We start from the raw sequence: 24670 nt of genomic DNA, 5'->3' as shown, positions 1-24670 counted from the left end.
CTGCGGTGCGCGCGCCCGAACGCGCGGCCCGGCCTTATAAAGGGAGCACGGCGAGGCACGCGCTCAACTGCGCAGAGGGTGCTCCGTGGGCCGTGCCGTACGCCTGCGCAGTGCGGGCCGCTCCCCGCCCCCTGCCCCGCCGCTCCTCAGCCGGCAGGCCCGGCCCAGCTTCGGCTCCTCGCCCTCGCCCGGTTCTCAGCCACCTTTCTGCCCTGCAGCAGCCAGCCCGGCCTCCGGCAGCATGTTCAGCTGGGTCAGCAAGGATGCCCGCCGCAAGAAGGAGCCGGAGCTCTTCCAGACGGTGGCCGAGGGGTTGCGGCAACTATACGCACAGAAGCTGCTGCCCCTGGAGGAGCACTACCGCTTCCACGAGTTCCACTCGCCCGCGCTGGAGGACGCTGACTTCGACAACAAGCCTATGGTGCTCCTCGTGGGCCAGTACAGCACGGGCAAGACCACCTTCATCCGGCACCTGATTGAGCAGGATTTCCCCGGGATGCGCATCGGGCCCGAGCCCACCACCGACTCCTTCATCGCGGTCATGCACGGCCCCACCGAGGGCGTGGTGCCGGGCAACGCTCTTGTCGTCGACCCGCGGCGCCCTTTCCGCAAGCTCAACGCCTTCGGCAACGCCTTCCTCAACAGGTACCCACCCACCCGTTGACCCGGGGGGCAGAGGGTGTGGCCGGGATCCCGACCGTCCTGTGACCGCCGCCCCCGCTGTTCTTTGTCTCCGAGGCCCCCGCGAGACCCTTAGCGACCACTCTCTGGGACTGGGTCCCCTGCCGCTTCCCATAGAAAACCCTTACGAGGGGGTCTGCGAGTGGGCGTCGCCGGCTCCCCCGGCTCTGTCACCTCCTCCCCCCCCCAGAATTTTCCAGGTTATCGGTTTAACTGCCAACCCCCCCTGGCAGATCCCAGACTCACTACCCTCAGTCTTGGTCTCCACCACCTTCCCCCAGACTGGACGCACCTAATTCATTCAAACCAACCCCTTCACCCCTCCCTTCACGGGTCTGTTTCTTAATTGTCACGGAAAACTACGGTGAAACTTTTAGCCATTCCCTTTGCTGGTGTGCTGTGCTGTGCCTCCCCAGGGACCGGTGGGAGAGGATCTGCTGTGGCCTGCTGACTTTGGGGCGGCCTGCAGAAGCAGCAGACAGGGCGAGGACCAGCACTTCTCCCAGGGGCAGTTCTGAAGGTCCTGTGCTGCTTCAGGGGTTTCAGGGGTAAGGGTCTGTGCTGCCACGCGGTGGGCCTTGGAGCCCTGGAATGAGATTCCGGCTGCTTAGACTCACTAGGATGTTCCCTAACCTACTTGGGCGTCAGTTTCCCCACTTAAATGGGTAAAACCCTGATGAGGGTAATTCTCCGCGGTTCTAACCTTCACGATGCTATGAATGAAATGCATTGGGCTCCTCTCTCAGGAGTGCTACAGCCAAGTTCACTTTTCTCTAAAGGAACTCCAAGGTCCTGCTCAATGGGGATTCTAAAATCCCTCCCCCCACCCCCAGGGGACATACCAAAGGACTTCACAAATTTGTCACTTCTGCCAAACCCCATTCAAGGAGTGACTCCACATGCCTTTCAAAGTCTCGTCTGGGGAAGAGCCTAGGAAAGAATCTTTGACTCTTGCCTTCCAGAAGGTCCTCGCCCTGTATGATCACATTCCTTTCCAGACACTGTCCAGCCACACAAGGTAGACCAGCTTGCCCTCGATCCAGGCCAGTGGCCAGACCTACCTCTGTGCGCAGAGCTGACCTTTAACGGAGAAGACAGGCAGTCTTCTGTTGTCTTTTTGCCTCTCTCAGGCATTTAAACCTGTCTTCCTGTTTCACGGCTGATGGCGTTTGTGAGTCAGGGCCAGAGTAAAGCCCTTTGGGTGAGACTCCTGAAGAGGCAGGGCCCTCCTAGACAGGAGCCCGCCTCAGGGGATACTGGGGTTTGAGAATTGTTGTGCCTGTAGGTAGGCGATTGGCTGGCTGTCAGCTGGTGGGGGCCGTACGGTCCAGTGGAAAGTCTGGCTCCTGTGCTGGGAATTCCAAGCATTATTAGGTCTGCTTTCATGGAGAAATTTGGGAAGCTTGAAGGAAGGAGCTACATCTCCTGCTGTCCTTAGGTGTCCACTTTTGATTGTGAGAGGTGACCTTTTTTGTAAGGAGAAATGGGCGTATGACCTGTTTTCTGAATTTGGAGACCTAAAGTTTCAGAGCTGGGAGGGATCTTAGACATCAGCTAGGCAACCCCTACCTCATTCAGGAAACCACGGCTCTCAGAGCCTAGCTGATTTGTCGAGTTCACGAGCCGGTTAATGCAGTGCCAACTGTCTGCCTTTGTGCAGCCAGTTACCACCTCCTGCTACTTCTCCCTGAAAAAAAGAGCAGTTCAGGGGTGCCGGGTCGAAGAGAGGCATCCCGATGATGCCAGTGCCACAGGATCCGAGAGCCACACTTTTATTTCCTTCTGCCACCACTTCATCTCCAGAGGGTCCCAGAACACTAGTAATGAATGATCCTGCCGGAAGGGGCCTCATCAGCCGAGGGTTGGGGTGTGGGTTTGCACTGGAGCTGAGGCCCCCAGCTGTGTCAGCCTGTGTAGTACACCAGCGCCGCCCAGCCAGCCAGGGCACACAAAGGGGGCTTTTCAGTGGCTGACACAGCCTCTCCCGCACTCTTAAAGAGACTCATTGAATCATGGACTGGACTTTCCGGCCTCTTCCCCCTAAGTGGCTGCTCTAAGGCTAAAGTCAGAGAGAGCAGGAGGCAAGGCGCAGCCACGGAATCCTAAGAGTATCCTGCGTAAGCTCATTGCGTAACTGGTAACTTGTAGCTCAAGATGAAATCTGTGCGTCCTAGTTGGTGAGGAAACAGGATAGGATGCATCTGTACTGCCTGCTCCCTCTCGTATTTTCGGCCTCACTCCCCGGGCTTTGCAGAGCGCCCGATCCGCAGAGATGTTAACTTACAAGGCCCTTCACAAGGCATTTTTATGTATGTTGCTTCTCAGAGCCAGCTCGACTTCCAGTCGTCTTGTTTTGGTTTTCTCTCCGCTGACTCCTCCCCCAGCAGGAGCCCCAGGTCGTGCGCTGACTCCTCCCCCAGCAGGAGCCCCAGGTCGTGCAGTTCTTTACAGCACGTGTGCTCTGCTGCTGGCACAGTGAGGATGAGGTCCAAGGTTTCTTCATCCTGCAGGTCAGCTGCTTCTGCTCTGTGGTGCTTGCAGGCAGTACCTCTCACCCTGGCCAGCTGCCCCGCCTCTGGGCCGCGGGTCACTTGTGGGGTGGGACCAAAAGGGGAAGCTAATCATGGCAGATTCCTAGACAATGGGCCAGTATTTTCTTTGCTTACAATACCTTTTCCAGAGAAGTTTTTAAAGGAGCCTTTTCTGTGTCTGTCAAGAATCTCTGCTATCGGTTGGGACAGCCCTTGCTGTTCTGGGCTGTTCTAAACTCGGTGGGAACTCAGGCACACACAGCTGAGCCGTGGTCCGTGAGTTGCCAGCCTCTGTGTTCTTCCGCATTCTGCCTTGACGTCGAGAGAATGGTGTCTGTACTTGCCCGCCCCACCGCGCACTGCCCACTGCAGTCCCTTCACCTGAGCAGCTGGGTTGAAGGGAGGGCTGGCCCCAGCAGCAGTAAGACAGGACCATCTCTTGCAGTGTGGAAATTTAGCCAAGTGGTTGAAAACTTTAATATGGAATTCCAAGGTCTCAGTTGTCACCCTTCTCTATTCCTTCCAGAATTGAATGGTGACCCTAGGCTTGTGCAGTTTTCACTAACGTGTCAGCAACTTGAAAGTTGAATTCTCGAGCTCTGGGAGAAAAGCTAAGTGAGGGAAGTGCTGATGTGGGTCAGTTGGAGCCTGCTGGTTGGATTCCCGGTTAAGACAATATGTGCAATTTGCTGGCCACCCCTGGAAACTTTTTTTTTTTTTTTTTTGGCCTCGTGGCTTGCGGGATCTTAGTTCCCCGACCAGGGATGGAACGCGTGCCCCCTGCAGTGGAAGTGCAGAATCCTAACCACTGGACCGCAGGGAATTCCCACCCCTGGAAACTTAAGACAATAGAAAACCTCCTTTCCGTTGCTTTCTTCTGGAAAGGAAGCCAGAAGCGGAGACGAAGGAGTACAGAAATCACTGCTGTCCCACCTAGAGCAGCGATACCCGAGTCTTGACATCTCTCTTCTGGGCTCTTGCTCTCGTGCAGGTTCATGTGCGCCCAGCTGCCCAACCCGGTCTTGGACAGCATAAGCATCATCGACACTCCCGGGATCCTGTCTGGAGAGAAACAGCGCATCAGCAGAGGTAAACAGGCTCTGACACAGCCCAGGGCACCTGGTGTAGTCAGACGACTTCCATCTGACGTCTGTGACACGGACCAAATGCTGCCCAAGTCTCTCCCAGCCCAAGTGAGAACCCATTTTACATCAGCCTTGTATCTGCATGGTACGCTGAGCCCAGTGGGGGCCGGAGCTTGCTTTTTCCTTGGTTGCCTTTGCTGCGGTTACAAGAGCCGTCAGGGTGAGACAGCAGCCACGTTTATGTGGTTTTCAAGCTTCCCAGCCCCCGGGGCCTTCTGGAAAGGAAGACAGGATCCTGGCTGGCCGTGAGGTCCCAGGAGCTTGCTCCGTGTCTGGGCTCCAGGTACCTCAGCCAGCATTGCTGTTCTGAATGAGCCCCTGGCTCCCCTGGGGCTCATCCACCTTAGTTTGTGTTTAAAAGCTTTGCATCCCAGAGCTGTATAAATTCCTAGTGGGTCCAGCAGGGCTGTGAGAGAACAGGTTGACTTGAAAGAGCCAGCCAAAAGGAGAAGCCAGCAGGAATTTGTTCGACATGTTGGGCCCTGGAAATGTGTTTAAATTTGCTTAAATATTGGTCATCAGTAGCCTCCCTGGGTGCCGCGCGTGGCGTAAGGTTTTCATGCGGAGTATTAGTGCACCAGGCCCGTTCTAGTTGTGTAAGCTCCTGTCTTGAGTGTGCCAAGCTTTTCGAAAGATCTGGTTCAGGATGCACCTGAACTGGGTTATATTTCTGCCGCTGCCCCTTTTTGTAGAAGGGAGGGGAGCCTGGCGCCTGAATGATCTCTGGGAGGAGCTTGGGGCCCAGCTAAGAGTGGAGCCTGCAGCTGCAACTGTAAAAATGAAACAAGATCAGACTCAGAGGGGGTTGAGGACAAGTGGCCAGATTTGTTTATCATTAACTTGCAAATCTCTCCTGTATCCCCTTTCCCTCCGGGCCGCCCAGCATTAGTGAGCTTTGCAGTTGAAGCCAGCAGCCTGAGATCTGGGAGGCAGTGTGTCTCTGCTGAGGCTGTGAGGGGATGGGGGCCCCATTTTCAGTGCTGAGAAACCCTGCTTCTCTTTTTTTCCCCGGCTGTGGGCCCCTGCCAATATGGGGTTGCATCAGAGCATACTGAAACTGCTCTCTGTCTCTCAATCTGGTTTAAACTTTTATGTTCTTCACCCCGATGATCATGACACTTCTAGGGGAGGCAAGGGCCAGTTTCTTCTTTCTTACTGCTGTTATTGTTGTAACCTGGTTTTAAGAAAATGCCTGATAAACAAGGCTTTTGCCTTGTCATTTGCCAGAGCAAGGCTAGAAAATCTGAACAAGTTACTCTTTTCTTTTGATAAATTTGTTTATTTTATTTATTTATTTTTGGATGCATTGGATCTTCATTGCTGCGCGCAGGCTTTCTCTAGTTGCGGCAAGCAGGGGCTACTCTTCATTGCGGTGCGTGGACTTCTCACTGTGGTGGCTCCTCTTGTTGCGGAGAGTGGGCTCTAGGCGCATGGGCTTCAGTAGTTGTGGCGCGTGGGCTCAGTAGTTGTGGCGCACGGGCTTCGTTGCTCCACAGCATGTGGGATCTTCCCGGACCAGGGCTCGAACCCATGTCCGTCCCCTGCATTGGCAGGTGGATTCTTAACCACTGCGCCACAAGGGAAGTCCCTGAATTAAGAGAAAGAGCCACAAAAGGGAATTTATTCTCCATCTACCTCCAGGATTGAGCTATCCTGGAGGGACTTTCTTTGAGGCTCTGTGGAGTTATGTCTTTAATGACCTGGGGGAATACGCTGGGGAGGAGTTCTCCCAACTGGGAGCTATCAGATGAGGTAGGTCAGTGGATGTGAACGCATCTTTGGATAAGGGACAATAATAGCTCATAAAAAGAGGCTTATCCTCCCCCAAATGCCACCCTCCTCATATCCTTCAGAGCTGGCAGTTAAGGTGTTTGAGGGAGGTCTTCGCTGGTGGTGCAGTAGTTAAGAATCCGCCTGCCAATGCAGGGGACACGGGTTCGAGCCCTGGTCCGGGAAGATCCCACACGCCACGGAACATCTAAGCCCGTGCTCCACGACTACTGAGCCTGTGCTCTAGAGCCCGCGAGCCACAACTACTGAAACTCGTGCACCTATAGCCCGTGCTCCACACAAGAGAAGACACTGTAATGAGAAGCCCACGCACCGCCACGAAGGGTAGCCCCCGCTTGCCGCAACTGGAGAAAGGCCACGCACAGCAACAAAGACCCAGCGCAGCCAAAAATAAATATTAAAAATAAATAAATAAATAAAGGTATCTGAGGGAAAGGCTTAGGGTCCTTATGGCCCCTGCTGAACTCAGAAACAGCAGTTTTCCACCAGTGCTGTGAAGTTCCCCTGCTGGGCTGTCTTTGACACTTCAGCCTGGGGCCTTAGTCTCAGCAGACTGAGGAGTTGGGAGTGTCTAACACTGTCTTGCTGCGAAGAGTATCCTGGCCCTGCCTGCTGGGGTGTTTCCCTCCCCTGCCTCCCCTTCCCTCTGCTTCCTCACCGCATTAGTAGAAAGGTAGGCAGTGGTGTCCAAACTCGCTCTCTGTGGGACAGGCACCAGAGCAGCGCGTCAGCGTGCTCTCCAGTCAGGCACAGCGTGCATCTCACTGGTGGGGACCAGACAGTCCTGGCCCGCAAGTTACCCACGTAGATGGCAGATACTTGGAGGAGGAAGCCAGCAGGAGACTGCCTGTATTCCCCTGCAACCCTGCTCCCTTACAGTGTGGCCCCTCTGGGTCCCTGGGCAGCCAGGGACCCTCCCGCACCCATCATGGGCAGGAAGAAGGAGGTTGGCTTAAAGACAAGTGCATCACTCTCATTGGAGGAGGGCTTTCCTCCTGTGCAATAGAGATCTTTCCCTCCATAACCCTAGAGCTCTTGGCTTAAAGTATTCTACTAACAGTTACCAAGTTGGGATTTACCGTGGGATGTGTTTGGAGTCAGCGTTTTATCAGTGGAGAAGAAAGACCGTGGGGCAGTCGGTACCTCTTAGATGTGCTGGGTGTGGCCGCCGGGGTGGTGTTCTCCAGGTGGACCCAGAAGGGGTAGGTTTCTCCTTCTTGGAGACCCCCTTCATCTGTCATTGCAAAGGTCCCATGTCACCTGGCAGAGGAAGTCAGAGTAGGACAGTGTGTTCCAGGCTCCCCGGCGGCCACTTCTCTGCTCCCTTTGCTGACGGTGTGTGGAAGGCAGGTGTTTCCCTCTCAAAAAGATTGGGCCAACAGAAAATGTGTGTCCTGGGCAAGCGGCATGCATTTCCGCGGTCTGTCGACCTCATTCCCTGGAAGCAGAGCATCCTTCTGGAGGCTGCATAGACATTAGTGTCGCTAATTACATTTACTTCCAGTTCCCACCCTGTCTGCCCAGCCCCTCCTGACTTTTTCCCCTTTCCCCACGGTGCCTAACGTGTGCAGGAAATGCTGTGTGGAAAGATAAAGTAAGGCCTGAGCAGGCCCAGAGCAGTCGGGATACACCCAAGGCTCTGCAAGAGACCCCTGAGAATTGCTCCAGGGAAGAGAAGGAGCCTCTGTGGGGTCTTGGGCTGCGCCTCCCCCGTTGTGCTAATCTCCTGAGTGCCTTTAAAGATAAAGTTCTCTTGTGTCAGCAGAGAAAGGTGACCTGCGGGGACAGTGTTCATTCTTGGGTGCTGCCCGTGTGACTGATAAAGGGCATTCCAGAGGGCACCTGGGGCCCGGCGGAGCTGGTGCCTTGGGCTCCCAGGCTGCTGGCCGCCGGCACAGTCGTGGCAGGACCTGGGAGGGAGCGGGTCTTCCCGTGCGGGTCCTCTGTGGGCAGCGGCCGGAGGTGCTTTGGTGGAAGCCTCAGCCCGGGGGCAGGGGCCTGGCCAGGGCACCCCCGCCATTGTCACTGCGAGGCTGTGAGCTGAGCTGTAACTTTTGGGCCTCATTTTCCCCGGTGGGAGTCAAGTCAGCAAGATCGAGTTGTTTCAGCTTGGATTAGGAGATGGAGCCCGGCCAGCCTCACGCCTCGCTCTCTGCTGGCCTCTGCCATGGGAACCAGCCCCACTCACTTATCGCAGCAGCTGCATCTGTGAGGAAGCTGCTGCTCTTCAGATGAGGAAACGGAGGCTTAGCAAAGTTAAGTAGCCCAAGAGGACATAGGCTAGCACGAGTTGGCGCTGGCATTCGAACCCAGCAGAGTCCGTGCTCACGCCGCAGTGTGCTGAAGACCGGTGCTCCAGGCTGAGGAGCTCCGAGAGCTTGGCTCGGACGAGCCCTTAGCCCTGCTAGGCCGGTGCTGTGCCGGGCTCAGCTCTCCCGGAATGCCCAGAGGCCACACTGCTTCTCTCCCCGCCCGAGATCAGACTCCCAGTCCAGAAATGGGCCTGAGGTTCAGGGCTTTGAACAGCAGTGCTGAGACCTGCCTTTTTTCTTCCTATTCTCTGCCTCCAGCTGGAAATTCCCACCCCCGCCCCCCCAGCCGTCCATGGACAGGCCTTAGGAGCCCTGGCTATGGCTGGCCGTTCCTCTGGGTTCTCACTTGTCCCCCGTGCTGACTATCCCTGGATCCCAGGCTCCATCCAAGCTCAGGAGCCATCTGGCTCAACAGTCGGGTAGGGGCTCCCTGGCCCACACCTGGAGCCCTCTGACCCACAGGTGTCCCTTCCTGCTGACCACCTCCTGAGATGCCCCAGCCCTAAAAGCCCTCCATGCCAGTGTTTCACGAGGGTTTTCTGCACCCCAGAGAATGGCTCCATGAGGCTGCCTCAAAAGCCTTGTACAAGGCCAAGCACAAGGCTGAGCCCTGTGTCCCTCCTGGATTCCCAGCACCCTCAGCACAGATGATGACAGAGGTTCGAGTCCCAGATCAGTACTTAGGAGCTGGGGGCCCTAGGGAGTTGCTGCACCCCTGGGAGCCGCATCAATAGAACAGGAATAGCAGTACCAGCCTCTTGGTTCTTGTCAATGATTGCGCGAATTTACGTGTGTTAATAAGCTCCTACCCTAGTGCCCGCTGCCCAGTTCAGTGTCCAACAAATGTCAGCTGAATAAAAGTACAGTGAAAAACCCAGCAATTCTCAGACTTTGATGAGGAAGACCTTTCTCTGAATAAACAGCCCGTGGAGGCTGGAAGAGGGGGAAGCATGGACTCAGCAGGGGTTTCCCTTCAGACTCCAGGACCTCCTCTGGTGGGGGCCCAGCCTCCGCACAGCTCCCCTCCTCAGGGCCTTCCTCTCGTCGCCTCCCCACCAGCCCGTCCAGCCCCCCCACTGCCCCTGTCCAGCTTTTGGCTGCTCTGCCCGCGGGGGAGTGGACCAGCCCCTGCTGGCGCCCCACCTGTTCCCCGGCAGCTGCCTGAGCGCCTGCAAATGCTAGGTTTATATTTGGGGTACGAGGCATTCACGCGTTAGAAGCAGTCGTTGCCTACACACCCATCGGAATCTGAGCTTCTTGGGCCCAAATACAAATCCTGTGAGTAAAGGACCGCAAACATTTACAAAGCGCTTACAGTGGGCCAGGCGCTCGCTCGCTCACACAGCGGAAACCTGCCGTCTTCACATTGCAGTTGAAGAAGCAGAGGCTCGGAGAGTAGACGGTTCAGGCCTGATTCCCGAGTCCTTCTGCCCTTCCCCCTGGTCTCCCCTGCCGCTGCCCCCCGCCCCCCGTCCTTTGTTGCTGATTTCTAGGCCAGATTTATTGAGATCTGTCTTATATACGGTAAAATTCACCCAATGCACCAGTCGTGTAACCACCACGACGACCAAGATACAGAGTTTCCATCACCCCAGAAAGTCCCCTGCACCCCTTTGGAGTCCCTCATCAGGCAACCACTGATCTTTGCCCCTAAAGTTGTGCCTTTCCAGAATGTCAGAACTGGAATCATACAGTGTGAAGCCTTTTGTGTCTGTCTTGCACTTAGCATGTGCTTTTGAGGTTCATCATTTCTTTGAGAGTCTGCAGTTCATTCCTTTTTGTAGCTGTTGTACCCCGTGATACGGATGTACCATAACTTGTCATCCATCCTCCTATTGAGGGGCATCTGGGTTTCCAGTTTGGGGCAGTTTTGAATAAAGCTGCTATAAACATTCGTGTAGAGTACAAATTATAATTTCTGTTTTTTTTTTCTTTTTTTTTTTTTTGGCCGCGCCTCGTGGCATGTGGGACCTTAGTTCCCTGACCAAGGCTTGAACCTGCTCCCCCGCATTGGAAGTGTGGAGTCTTAACCACTGGACCTCCAGGAAAGTCCCAATTTCTCAGTTTCTCTCGGGTAAATGCCTAGACGTGGGAGGCCCCTTTCTCCCAACCTCTGTGCCACTGGAAGGGTCCTTCCCTTAAGAACTTTAGCTTAAGGAAGCTCAGAACAAGTCCTCACGGTGTAGATTCTTAGCCCTTTAATCTCTCTCGTGCTCCTGCCCCCCTTCCTCCCGGCCCCGGCACGGGTTAAGCGTGGTGATGGGAGCCGTGGCAAGAAACGCGGAGGCCCACGCAGGTTGAATGGCAGGAAACAAAAGTCGATTGGAGACAAACCCTCTATTGTTTGCATTCTAGAAACTTCTGGAATGTCTGAAGCAGCGTTTCCCCCAGCTACTGCAACTACCTGTATTTGGAGGGTGCTGGGCTAGGGCGAGGACACTTCACAACGGCTCCCTCTTCGCCTCGGTGTCGGAGGGTGGGAAGGCAGACCCGGTGAGGAGGGCAGCCAGCACTGCAGAGGCAGGACCCCTGGAGCACCCGGGCCCTGCAGCAGGCTTGGTGGGAACAGAGCCAAGGTGAGAGGCAGGCTTGGGCCTCCTGTCTACACAGCCCGTGTAAAATATGCATAACGTGAGAATTACCATTTTAACCATTTTTAAGTGCACGGTTCAGTGGCATTGAGTACATTCTCATTGTTGTACAAACATCACCACCATCACCTCCACAGCTTCTTTTCTCTTCTCAAAATGAACTCTGTCCCCATTAAACTACAACTCCTCTCCCCGTCCCCAGCCCCTGGCCCCCCACCGTTCTACTTTCTGTCTCTGGATTTGAACTCTAGGCACGTCATACCAGTGGAATCATACCCTGTGACTGCCTTATTTCATCATTTCATAATATCTTCAAGGTCCCAGAACTTTCCGAGCCAGAGCTTGTCTCTTATCAGTGCTGGGTTTTACTCAGGTCGCAGGGTCAGCCCCTTTCTTTCCAGTTCACCCCACCCCCCCACCCCGGCTGTGTTGTCTGTGTCCTTTGTGGGTGTCAGCACCTCCTGACTGTCCCTCCTGAGGCGGATGAAGCTGCAGCATTGCATTCGCACCTGGTGCGTGGGCCGTGGTGTCCCCCTCACCGGGCACTCGTGCCCTCCTGCTTCTGCTGAGGACTTGCCGTGCGTTAGGGGATGTCTGATGCCTTGTCCTGCCGCTGAGGCCGACCTCTAGGTTGTCCCAGAGTCTGAAGGCCCAGTGCCTGGGCCAGTGCTGGGGGCGGGGTGCTCCTCTCTGGATGTGTCCCTGGTCCCTGCACTCGTCACCTGCCGCCGAGCCCCAGGCTGACGGTGGCCGCTGGGCTGCCTGGCCAGTGTGGGGACTCGGTCGATGCTCTCTCGGCACTGCAGATGTGGGTCAGTCCAGCCCTTGTTGCCTGTGGAGACACGCGGGCTAAGTGAGGGGTTGGCGGGCTGAGGGGTGTCAGGTGGGCCTGGGGAGGCTGCGGCCATGTGGTGGGACATGGTCCTCCACCTGTGATGACATCGCACGAGCCTGAGCCCTCTGCATGACCTGTGGGCCTGTTTGGCCAGCCACCGGCTCTCTCTCACCAAAAGTGTGAGCACTTTCCTTATAAACAGGAAATTTCATTCACCTACAAAAAAATGGGCTTAGCTCTGTTGGCTCCAACTTGATGTGTTGGGTTTGCAGGCAGGGCCGTGCGGGGCGCTCGCTCTGGCTGGGGGCTTGTGGACCCGGTGCCTCATTCATAGGCTCCTCCTCTCTCTCCTCCTCCCCCTCCTCCTCCTCTCCCCCCATCATCTGCCCCCCTTCCCGCCGCCACTGGGGGATGGGAGGGGTGAGGCCACACTGGGTGGAGTCGGGGAGGGGTGACCTCGGCTCCCTGCGTGCCGTCCTCACTCCCTGGCCAAAGCTAACTTGGCCTCGAGCCCAGCCCATCAGGGCGCCCCGTTCCCAGTCCCTGGGTTTCAGCATTGCCGCCTCCCCAGCTGTGTGAATCTGTGGTCTGAGGGCAAACAGTCTGACGAGGGGAGAAGTTGGGCCTCATCGTTGCTGAGAGCAGCGGTTCAGTCCTGAGTCATCGTTTTTTCAGCGCTGACCTGCGGTTCCCAGAGCCGCTGTTCCCAGAGCCGGCCATAAAAGGCGGTGGCGGCGAGGCCGCGCTGGCCCTGCTCCCTGCCCGTGTCCCTCGGCCTGCTCCTTGTGTCCGGGGACGTAGGGACCTTGTACTTTGGAACCAGCAGCCTGGTGGTGGCTGGTGGCGGGCGTAGGAGTAACCTGGCCTTTGCTCCTTGCCTTCCCACGTCCTCTGAGTGTGGAGAATCTGGTAGCCCGGCCGTTTCCCTTGTCTGCATGGGCCTCTGGAAGACTGATGGCTCCCCTGCCCAGGCTCAAGTTCAGGTTCACAGGGGCTTTGCTGCCACCAACTCCACTTCACTGCTATGCTGTTTAGAAGCTAGGGACTTCCCTGGTGGCACAGTGGTTAAGAATCCGCCTGTCAATGCAGGGGACATGGGTTCGAGCCCTGGTCCGGGAAGATCCCACGTGCCGCAGAGCAACTAGGCCCGTGTGCCACAACTACTGAAGCCCACACGCTTAGAGCCCGTGCTCTGCAACAAGACAAGGCACAGCAAGGAAGAGTAGCCCCCGCTTGCCACAACTAGAGAAAGCCCGCGCGCAGCAACGAAGACCCAATGCAGCCAAAAATAAATAATTTTTTTTTAAAAAGCAGGCTGTTTCCCCCTGTGCTGCGGAGGGAACAGGTTGCCCTGGTGAGGCCGCAAGCTAGATCCACAGAAGCCATGCATTGGGGGTTTTCCTTGAGGTTCGGTGTCTTGCCATGAGGACAGCACTGGCCTCCAGCCTCAGAGACAGGCTGATCATTTGTCACCTTAGTTTCTGATCAGTGATGCAGCCCCGGCCCCTCAGCCCTCATTCCAGGGGGCCCCGCCTCTTCTCCCCGTCCTGGGCCTGCCCGACCAACGGGTGCCACTCTGGTGCTGGGGCCTGTGCTGGGAACACAACATGTCAGCTCATTTAATTCCTCCTCCTAAGATCACAGGGAGGATTATTATTTGACTTTTACAGAAGAAAAAGTGTTAACTCAGAAGTTAAGAACTTGGGGTCACAGAGTCAGTGGCTGGAGCGGGGAGTTAAATCCAGGGCTTTCTTACTAAAAGCCTGTGTTGTTTCTGAGTGCTTGGGTGCGGGGAGAGGCCTGCAAGGCTGCGGCTTCAGGTGCGCAGACAGCTCTGGAGCCCACTTGAACCTAGGGACCGGACGGCTGGAATGTTTGTCTAACCAGGCACAGCTTCACCCCAGGCACGCCCCACACGGCTCTCTTTATCTTAAAGTACCCCCCGCCACAAGGGGGTGTTCCAGCCGGAGTGGAGGCGGCCTCGTGGGCTGTCTGTGGACTCCCGTTCAGCCCCGGAGGCTCCGGGCCTTTTGTTGACTCTTGGTCCTTTTCTTTGGTCTGCCCTCTACCTGCTGCTTTTCTGTTTCCTGCCATCTAGAGAAGGCATGTCTAAATCCCAGCCTGGTGGCGGTGCGGGGTTGGTTTTGGCCTGTTTCTGGGCAGCATCCCAGGCTCTTCTCTATAGGAGTGGCTCTCTGGCTTCTTCTCAGGGGCGTGACTGTGCTCTGGGAAGGACGCAGCGGTTCCTAAGAGGACCAGCCTGCATTGGGGGTGGCCTGTGGCCTGCCGGTGAGGAACAAGGGGATTGCCCGGAGTCACCCAGAGAGATGGCGGCTCGGGGGCTGGGACCCGAGCTTCCCAAAGACTCTTGGCCCATTGTTTCCACATGGTCTGCTATTCCTTAGTAGTCTCAAAAGATGAGAAACAGAATTTTCGCTTCCTCTGGGGACAGTGCAAGAAGTGGAAACATTTTGAGGTGGCATAATTGTAAAATAGGCTACAAATTAAACCGCTGTTGCAGAGACCCACAAATCCATGGCCTTTTAAATCAGGTATCTGATAGTTTGTGTGAAATACAACAGTCCAAGGCCATCCTGAGCCCAGGGTGGTTATTCCAGCTCCTGCCCTCACACCTGCATTCCAGTCCTTGGGAAGGGAGAAGAGGACAAAGGGCTGGTGCACCTTTTCTTTGCTTCTTCATTTCTGCTGCAGAGAGGCTGGGAAATGCAGTTTTAAGCTGGGGGGGCCGTGAATCGAGCTAAAACTAGACAGTTCTGTCAGCAGTCCTGCTGCAGACGGCGCGGTTCACCAACGGCCTTAATTGTTGGCAGGAAACAGCACAGAATAGAGTTGGGAGCTGGAGCTTAGTCCAGTCGCTTCATTTTAGAGAAGCGTTTAAGACCTAGAAAGGGGAGGTGGTTTGCAGCACTTAATAGGCCTGTAGAGCAGGGGTCAGCAAACGTTTTCTCGAAGGGTCAGAGTGTTAAATTTTCGGCTTTGGGGGCGTCATGGTCTCTGCCGCACCTGAGCTCTGCTCTTGTAGCTCAGAAGCAGCCAGAGAGTACAGATGAGCCGGCTGTGTTCCAGTAAAGCTTTATTTATGAAAACAGGTAGTGAGCCGGATCTGGCCCCCGAGCTGTAGCTTGTAGGGAATGAATGAGAGACCTGCAGAACAGGGACCCCAGCACGTAGCACCGGACAAGCAGCAGCTGCAGGTCTTACTGCTGTTAGTTGTCGCTGCTGTGCAGGGGCACCCAGCCCGCAGCCCCCACGTCTGTTCTTGCCGCCCGGTGTTAAGCCGTGCTGCTGGGGTCTCCTTCTCACTCACGCCCTAGTTCGACCCACTTTAGAGCTTGGACTTTGTGACTTCCCTTGCATTATTTATTTGTTAAGTGCCTCTTCGCGCCAGGTGCTGCGTGGGTGAGGGTGTCACCATGGTGGGTACGGAAGTAGGGGAGGCCTGATGAACCTGCCCTCAGGGCACTGGGCTGTCCACATAAGTACACTCTGGAAATTTAAATGACCCCAGGCTGAGAAGTACCAGGCCAAGTCAGGGACGAGAGCCATCAGACCCCCTGGCGCCCCTGACTCGCCCTCCTCTTCCCGCAGGTTACGACTTTGCGGCCGTCCTCGAGTGGTTCGCTGAGCGGGTGGACCGCATCATCCTGCTCTTTGACGCCCACAAGCTGGACATCTCCGATGAGTTCTCGGAAGTCATCAAGGCGCTCAAGAACCACGAGGACAAGATCCGTGTGGTGCTGAACAAGGCCGACCAGATCGAGACCCAGCAGCTGATGCGGGTCTATGGGGCCCTCATGTGGTCCCTGGGGAAGATCATCAACACCCCTGAGGTGGTCAGGGTGTACATCGGCTCCTTCTGGTCCCACCCGCTCCTCATCCCCGACAACCGCAAGCTCTTCGAGGCCGAGGAGCAGGACCTCTTCAAAGACATCCAGTCTCTGCCCCGCAACGCTGCCCTCAGGAAGCTCAATGACCTGATCAAGCGGGCGCGGCTGGCCAAGGTAAACCCAGGGCGGGGCCGCAGCCCCAGGGGGCGCTGGGATGGCCACTCGGGGCCCCGGGATTGGATGCCCAAGACCCAGCCCTGCAGACCCAGGGCTGCACTGTGCCATGCCTTGTCTGAACCCGTCCTCTCGTGCCCCCGTGGGAGCAGCCTTTTCCTGAGATTCTTTTTAACACATATAAACATCAAATAAGAAGGTACCACTGTGCCGGGGGCAGCCTGGTGGGGGAGAGTGGGTGGGGATGCTGCTCGAGGGCTCATCAGTTTCCCCCCAGGTCTGCTGAGCACTGGAGTGCACGCAGCATGTGCTGGGTGCTGGGGACGCAGTGGGGACTGACAGGTCCCCACCCTCCTAGCACTTGTCAGCTGTACAGGGGAAAGCAGAACACATGAAGAAAAAGAAAGTATGATTTATTTGTATTGTCTCGGGGTCGGCCCGGGATGAGCTGTCCCAGGAGGGCGGGCTAGACTGGGGAGCCTCGGGTGGGAGACGACGCTTAGGCCGAGACAGGAGGTAGTTAGTGGAGAGATGGGGCGCAAACCTGCGGGCCCAGGGAGAGCGCTGATGGCCTCTGGCCCAGAGGCCTTGCAAACCATCCCTACTCTTCCATGGAAGTACAAGGCCTGCTGGCCCTGTGGACAGCATCTGAATTGCTCAAGAGTTTGGAGTCTCGGTGCCTGGCCGAGCACTTCGGCGGGCCCCCGGGGTGGCTGGGGCTAGGGAAGGAAGGGTACTGCCGCCAGGGGCCCTTCAAACACTGAGGAGCAGAGCACGGCCCCTCAGGACACGGTTTTGAGCAGCAGCGCGTCGTGGGGCTCCCTTCTGTGTAGCCCAGAGGCTCTGGCACTCTGCCGTGGGCCAAACACAGTGGCCCAGGGCACCCTACACTGTCTTGAGGCCTGGAGTCAGGTAGCTTTTGGTGCTCCCTGGCCTGAGTAATGAGAAGCAACCCTGCATCCTTTACCCCCGGCTGTGTCTCCTCTCTGGTTACCCAGAGTGCTCCAGGACCAGCAGATTGGAACTTGCTAGAAGCATAGGTTCTGAGGCCCCACCTCTGCCCTACTGAACCATAGTCTGCATTTGGACACAGTCCCCTGGTGACCTGTATGCAAAGTAAAGATGCCCGCACCCTGCTCTGGAGGGTACAGGGCTGCACGTTTCTGTAGATATCTCACTTCTGGAAGCCTCCTGATGAGTGGAACTGGTTTCTGAGAAAGGAGCCCATGAGAAAATCCCCATACCTGGCTCCTGGCCTCGAAGGGCCAAGCGATGTCCTGAGCTGAAGGGGAAGAGGTGGTGAATGGAGGAGAGACCTGGCCTCCTGTTTTCCAGTCCAGCCTCTGCTCAGTCTCAGGGAGGGGCAGCACCCCTCCTTCCCTGTCCAGCCCCTCTCCTGGCAGGGCTTCCAGTGCTCTCGCTCAGCCTCCTTCCAGGGCAGAACAAAGGGCAGACTTCAGGCCCTGCTTGCTCATCTACAGAGATGGTGTGTAATCGCGTGGCCCTCGGGCACATTGAGTCACCCTGCCTGGAAAGCCCCAGCCTCTCCAATCTTGTCCTGCACCTGCTGTTTTGAGACTGTTTCCTTTTCCTGGACTGAGTCGCTCTCTCTGCTGGCCTGTGATGGGCAGAGCTGTGACTGTGACTCTGTGACCAGCCTGCTTCCCTGGGGCAGTTCTCAGCCAGGTCTCAGCCCCCGGCAGACAAGGTCAGGCCAGTGGAGAGGTTTTTTGGGGGTGGAGCTGGCAGTCTGGGAGAAGGGGGTGTGAGGCTGGCTGGCTGCAGCCCTCCTCGGCAGGACATTGCTTGGCAAGGCAGAGGGATTTGAGGGCTGTGCCTTTGCAAGGTTGCCAGAGTTACCGGCCCGCTGTGGGGAAGGGAAGGATGTGCCACCCTTCATTGGCAGATGTCTACCCAAGGTACTGCGTAAAGCCTGAAACATCTGGGGAAAGCCTTGTGGGATTTTCCTAATCCTTAGTCATCCCCGAGGCTGTCAGGATGATAAAGTGGGGCATAACTCAGGCTGTGTTGGAGTTCATGGCACCAGCATCCACAGACTTGTGTAAGCAGGATGGCACAGCCCTGCTTGGCTTGGTAGGAATGCGCTCGGTGTCTCTGATGTGCAGAGGGGTCACCGGGGAGGGGTGTGCGTGCCGAGAAATGGAAAGAACACGGGCTTTGGGCTGCGACTGTGGTTAGCTGTCCCGGCTTACAGTCCAGCTTTCCAGGGCAGCACAGGTGCAGGCCACGCCCCCAGCAAGGTGTCCAGGAAGCACCTGACACCCACCCCTCCTCTGTCTTCACAGGTCCACGCCTACATCATCAGCTCCCTCAAGAAGGAGATGCCCAATGTCTTCGGTAAAGAGAGCAAAAAGAAAGAGCTGATGAACAACCTGGGCGAGATCTACCAGAAGATTGAACGGGAGCACCAGATCTCCCCCGGCGACTTCCCCAGCCTCCGCAAGATGCAGGTACGGCTGCCCCTTGGACGGGAATGAGGACAGCTGGGGGCACTGGGGCGGTGGTTCTGGAGGGAACCCCGGCTCCATGGGGCGGGGCCTCCCAAAGTGGAAGCGGCCCGATTAATCACCAGCGCCCCACCCGATCGATCGGAGAAGTTGACCCAGGCCTGTGACACCTCACAGGGGAATGTGGTGACTCACCCGGAGGGGGAGGGGGAGGGCGGGGCTGTGCCAGGCACCCCAGCCTCCTCCCAGTTAATCCTCGCCACAGTCCTGCACAGAGGGAACTGTTTTTACCTCCCACTTAGAGAAGGGGGAGCCAAGATGTTAAGTGGTTGGGGCCGTGACGCGGAGCCAGATCTTTCTGCTCGGGAACCCTTCCTGCACCCTCGGTGCCGGAGCCTGGGAGGGGCCGACCCAATCCTGTCCTTCCTCCACCCCCACCACAGGAGCTCCTGCAGACCCAGGACTTCAGCAAGTTCCAGGCCCTGAAGCCCAAGCTGCTGGACACGGTGGACGACATGCTGGCCAACGACATCGCCCGGCTGATGGTGATTGTGCGCCAGGAGGAGTCCCTGATGCCTGCCCAGGCCGTGAAGGGCGGTGCTTTCGATGGCACCATGAACGGGCCCTTTGGGCACGGCTACGGCGAGGGGGCCGGCGAGGGCATCGACGACGTCGAGTGGGTGGTGGGCAAGGACAAGCCCACCTACGACGAGATCTTCTACACACTGTCACCCGTCAACGGCAAGATCACAGGCGCCAACGCCAAGAAGGAGATGGTGAAGTCCAAGCTGCCCAACACGGTGCTGGGGAAGATCTGGAAGCTGGCCGACGTGGATCGGGACGGGCTGCTGGACGATGAGGAGTTCGCCCTGGCCAACCACCTCATCAAAGTCAAGCTGGAGGGCCACGAGCTGCCCGCTGACCTGCCCCCGCACCTGATCCCGCCCTCCAAGCGGAGGCACGAGTGAGCGACCCCTGCTCCCACCGGCCGGCCGGCCAGGCAGAGGCTGCAGGGGAGGGGAGGGTCAGCGGTTCCCAAGACTATAAAGACAGCGATATTTCCTCAGCTCGCAAAAGAAAACCACCGTCTTTATCTTAAGGCTGCTCCTGGGGAGGCAGGGGTGATACTCGTAGGTGAACGACAGAATTTTGTGCATAAGAACCACGGATATTTTTAATATATAACGTTAGAGGCAGCGTTCTTTCTTGCCGCCTCCTCCTCCTCCGTCCAGCAGCCCCACGCACGCACAGCCTCTGTCCTCCCCGTCCTCGCCTCCTGCCGGGGAAGTCGCCTGGCTCGCCCCTCCTGCAGCTGCGGCCCGCGTGTAGACAGGGACGCGGGTCCCGTCTGTTTCAGGCTGAGTCGCCCGGCCCGTGGCTTCCTTCTCCACCCGGCCCTGCCCCCTCCCTCTGCTCCCAGATTCAGTTGGTTCTTCTTGTGCCTTCCTCCTTCCGTTCGCAGCGGCCCCGTCCACAGGCCCTGCCTTTGCTCTCGCGTCCCCTGGCTCGGCAGTCACAGAAGCCAGGCCCAGCTGCCTGTTTTTCGGGGAGTCTGGGGGACGGGTGTGTGTGAGAGAACATCTTCCAGAGAAATACATAAGCTAGTTTTTGTTCTGTAAAGTGACCCCTTTCATACTTGACTGAATTTTCCAGTAAGTTCCCAACCACTTGTTCAGAAGCTGTGATTTTTGTCTCCTTCCCCACGCTCCAGCCAGGGGACAGCTCCACTCAGGAGCCATTAGATGTGGGGTGCGTGCAGAGCACACCCTGCCAGAGACCCCAGAGGCGGTGTTTCCTGCTTCACCCTCTCACTTTCCTAGGCCATTCTGGTACACCTCTCTGTCCCACCATTGGTGGGCGGTGGGTCCTCACGAACCTGATGTGGCTTGGTGCTCCAGCCCGGGCCTGGTGGCCAGACAGACAGACCAGGGACAGCCCAGTCCCTTCCCTCTCCCACCTCACTTCCTCCCGTTGAGCAAAGGAGGGCGGCGCTCCACGTGGACGTCCTTAGTATAGTGGCCCCCCGGCTGAGCAGCTCGAAACCCGAGCCAGCCAGCGGCCAGTGGAGGCTGCCTCGCTCTGCTCTGCCTCCGCTGGGCTGTCGGGGGCCTGGACATACCTGTCGGCCAGTGGTCAGCCGTCAGGGCCTGGAGCCGTCATCACAGAGCCACTGTGGTGGGGTTGGTGGCGGGGGGCGGGGCGGGAGCAGGCTTCCCACCAGGCACGCCCTTGGGGGTCTCAGGGACTCCTCCACTCTGACCTCTGACCCCGGCCCACCCTCCTAGTGCTGCTCTCTAGGCCTCTGCTGGGTCTGAGTCTCCAGGGACTGGCCATGTTGCCTGCAGCCTCGGCCCACCATCCCACACCGTGTCCTCACTGGGAATTCACTGTTTACGGTGCAGTGGCTTAACCACGCTTGCCTGTGGGAAGGAAAAGCAAACTGAAGACAGGACTTTTTTTTCTTGCATTAAAAAAAGTTTACCTGTGCTGAAGCTGGCTTCTGGTGCTGAGATGTCTCTCCCCGGGGCCTGCTCCCCACGGGGCCTGCGGGGGCGTTGTCAGAGCGCTCGGGGGGCCGAGATACCGGCGGAGACAGACGGGCAAGCCTGGCAGGGTGAGGCCTGCGAATGGGGCTGACGACCCCCTTGCCTTGTGCTCGATGGGGGCTGAGCAGGAATAGTTTATTTGAGGGAAGGATGGGGTGAAGAAGTTGGGAGAGCCTCTGATGACTAAGGACTAGGCTGTGCCCCCCAGGGGTTGGGGGAGCAGGCGCCCCCCCCTGTGATCTTTATAGCCTCTCCTTCAACCTGGGCTCCGCCCTAGCTGCGGACAGACAGGTGGGCGCCCCTGGGGCTTAGGGCACCGGGAGGGGTCAGGCAGACAGGGTACATCCTGGGCTCCGTGCTGGCCCCAGGGTCGTTTAGAGAAGCCAGTACTTTGAAGGTGGACCAAGCAGGTAACACCAGCAACAAAACTACAAAGAGTGGGGCCAGATGTGGCAGATAGGGGACTGTTCCTACCCACAGAGGGGAGGGTGACAAATTGGGAGCCGACGCTGTGGAAGGGTGCAGATCTGAGGTGCAGTCGGTGGGGAGACTGCTCCAGGCACACTTGGGGCAAAAGGCAGGACGTGAACAGGTGCCTGCGGGGTTTGAGGGCCAGGCTGAGTGCCCTAGCCCAGGTGGCGGGCGTCTGGTCTGATGGCCGCAGAGGCGCCCCACCCTCCCGGCACCACTCACATGGTTCCCCCTGATCCTCGTGACCCAGGAGGTCAGCATTCTCTCCAAGTCACAGCCAAGAACCTAAGACTCAGGAGAGCTTGAAGAGCGAGTGTAGCGGGAGGAGATTCAAACCTGGGTCAGCTCAACCCCAGCTGGGGTGCTCCGCTGTGCTCCTGATGGGAAACACGCTTTCAGAGGAAACAACGCTGATGGCTCACTTGGTCCCCCAAAGCCTGCAGCTGTGGACGCAGGTTTGAGAAGCTTAAATGCTGTCACTCTCAGCCCGGGGCCCTGAAAGCTTGGGGCAGCCCCTCAATTTCCAGGGTCACCCTGTTGAAGCTGTTAGAACACAAAGAGAACACAGAACCGTGCTTCCGGTCCCCCCACCCCCGCATGTCCCAGCGCGGGGTGGCAGGGTGTGGTGAACCCCCTAAGGCTGCCCCAGAAAGTGACTGCTGGTCTGAGGCTGGAAGAGGGACCGAGGGCAGGCATCTGCCCCCCTGTGCAGCCCCGGAGCTCGTGGCCCGGTTGGGGTTTTACAGGCTGTGGGGGAGTCCTCTCCTGGCCGTAAGGGGGTTCAGGAGGGCCAGTGGGGTGCACTAAGGTGTGACCACCCTCCCGGGGACCAGCCCGCACCCCTTGCCTCCTCCCCAGCTCCCTAGCTGGCCAGGGCCCTGGGTGAAAGGCCCCCTCTTCAGAGGCTGGTCTGGGGTCAGGACAGGGCCCCACCTGGCTGCCAACGCTCCCGGCATCAGAGACATTGGGGGCAGTCTGCCCACCCCTCTGGCCCTTGGGCGCCACCAAGTCTGCGAGCCCCAGGGACCTCAGATCCCAGGGCCCAGGGGACACGGGGGCCCACCCACTGCCTCCGGGCCCCCGCACAGCAGCTCTGTTTTACACCTGGAGGTTCCAGGTGAGAGCAATAAACATTTCTTCTGCTCTTTGATAAACCAAGGGTTAATCGTGACTCGCACCCAGTGCCCTCTTATTGTCTCACGTGGGCTGGTCAGAGGACTTGCTCAAGGCCACCAGTGGCAAGGTTAGGAAGCCCACCCATCAGTCCTGCCCCTCAGCATTCAAAGCAGCACCTCAGGGCAGACAGGCAGGTGTTCGAATCCCAGCTCTGCCACTTGCTGGGGCTCAGCCGTCCTCTCCTCTCCCCTCAGGTGTCCGATGCAGACAGTGACCCCTGCTTCCCAGAGGCAGGGCCCATGGATGCCCGACTTCAGTGGCCACCTTTCCTGAGCACCTCGGGGAGGCCGATCAGGGTGGGGGTGAGGGTCGGTGCAGGGAGCCCGCAACTCCTAGAACAAAGCAGGCGGGACCCACCCTTCCCTAAAGCAACTCGCAGACTTGGCGGCGCCCAAGGGCCAGAGGGGTGGGGGTCGGGCGGGGGGGGCTTGGGCCTGGCTTCCTGTGCTCCCAGAGGGATTGATAATTATAAAGCCACATGGGGCTGCAGCCGCTGTGGCCCTGGAGCCTGGGAGCCCCTGTGGCGTGTTGGAGCAGCAGAGAGGAGGTTTTTGGAAGAAAAGCCAGGATGATGAAATCACCATATGTCCACCCATCTGGAGTGTGGACCTTTCAAAGGACACATCCTTGGGTGTGCTGGGGTGGGCAGGGAGTGGGCGTGGGTGGCTGCCAAGGACTAGCATGGGGAGTGGGGCCCCTCAACCCCACCGTCTGCGTCAGCCCCTCCCCGCAAGCCACCCCAGCAGACACACTTTTTTTTTTGCTTCTCTTCGCGGCTTGCGGGATCTTTGTTCCCTGACCAGGGATTGAACCTGTGCCCTCGGCAGTGAAAGTGCGGAGTCCTAACCACTGGACCGCCAGGGAATACACACATTTCAGCCCAACCTGGAGGCCTGAGCAGCAGTGCAACTCTACATGAGCTCCCGACCCTCCACCCACATGCTCCTCCTAGAGAAACAAGCTCCAGCCACGACTGCAGGCCGCTCCCTGTACCACTTGCCGCCCACTCCTGAGCTGGGGCCGTTCTCTATTGCGTACAGAGACAGAGACCCAGAGAGACAGAAGTCACTCAACAGTAGGCAGGGCTGTAGGATTCCACAGCCGCTTCTCCTTGTTCTCTGGCTCCTGGGCCAGGAGTGGGGCGCTGCACTTCCAGTGTGGCCAAGGGCAGGGGCGGCCTGCCATTCTAGTTAGCCCCGCGGGACTATATGCTGAGAACAGCTTCGGGAGGCAGGGCTGGGAGAGGCTCATCCTCAGCCAACTGTGCTGAACCTTGACCTTGGGGAAAGTGGAGCCACAGACCAGAGTCTGGAGGCCTAAGATGTGGGTGCAGATGTGAGAGACCCTGGAGCCTGCCTTGTGTCTGGGCCCCTCCCAGACCCAGAGGCCTATGCTACGGGGGTCAGAAAACCTGGGTTCCCTGCTCTCCCCTGGGCTCTCACCTTCCTCTTCTTTGGGGTGCCCCCCTCATCTGAACCGTCCTTCCCTTCTGCCAGGCCTGGGTCATTAAACTGACAGTTCCCTTTTCTCACCGTCTAAGACCTTCCTGGGAAGCCTACATACCTCGAGTCCACCGCAGTCTGGCCTTCCCCTGTCCCGTCCCCAGAGTCTGGATGCCACACGCTGCCCTTCTGCTGCGAGGCACTGGCCTAGGCCTGGAACCCGGGTAAGGAGCTTGAGGCCAGCACTACCCACCAACCACCTCCCACCTCCCCATCCTCAAGGTATTAATCTGTTAATAAGGGAGGGAAATAATAACTTCCTCCTTCTGGCAGGGCCCTTGTGAAGATAACAGATCTGCATTCACTTTGAAATGCTAAGAAGCACGTAGGAATGCAAGTCTGCAGCCCTCAGGGCTGGGTGAGAGCTAATGCCAAAGGGGCTCAGAGGGGAGAGAGGTTATGGAGGAGGTGGCCCTCCAGGAAGCAGCGACCAGTGACCAGAGGAGTGTGAATAAGGACACGGTGGGAAGAAGGGGAAGGTGGAGGTCTCCTGCTCAGACTCACTCATCCCTGGAGCACCCACCCACCCGCTGGTCCAGGGCCCCACACACAGGATCAGAGAACAGATCCGCTCAGCAAAGCAGGACCAAGTGCCGGAG

The 24670-nt window shown here is 57.7% G+C and overlaps 1 protein-coding gene across 1 annotated transcript; it reads left to right on the top strand.

Moving 5' to 3' along the window:
* EHD1 (EH domain containing 1) lies at positions 1-20868 on the top strand. Its single transcript, XM_081241025.1, has 5 exons — positions 1-645; positions 4204-4301; positions 15496-15908; positions 18215-18379; positions 18820-20868. The coding sequence occupies exons 1-5, from the start codon at positions 242-244 to the stop codon at positions 19342-19344; spliced, it is 1605 nt and encodes a 534-aa protein (XP_081097151.1). The 5' UTR covers positions 1-241; the 3' UTR covers positions 19345-20868.
* Positions 20869-24670: the final 3802 nt, after the last annotated feature.

Source organism: Mesoplodon bidens (genome assembly GCF_964165515.1).
Source record: "Mesoplodon bidens genome assembly, chromosome: 7".
Taxonomy (NCBI): domain Eukaryota; kingdom Metazoa; phylum Chordata; class Mammalia; order Artiodactyla; family Ziphiidae; genus Mesoplodon; species Mesoplodon bidens.
Note: the sequence above shows the minus strand (reverse complement) of the source record. Positions and strands in the feature narration are given on the sequence as shown.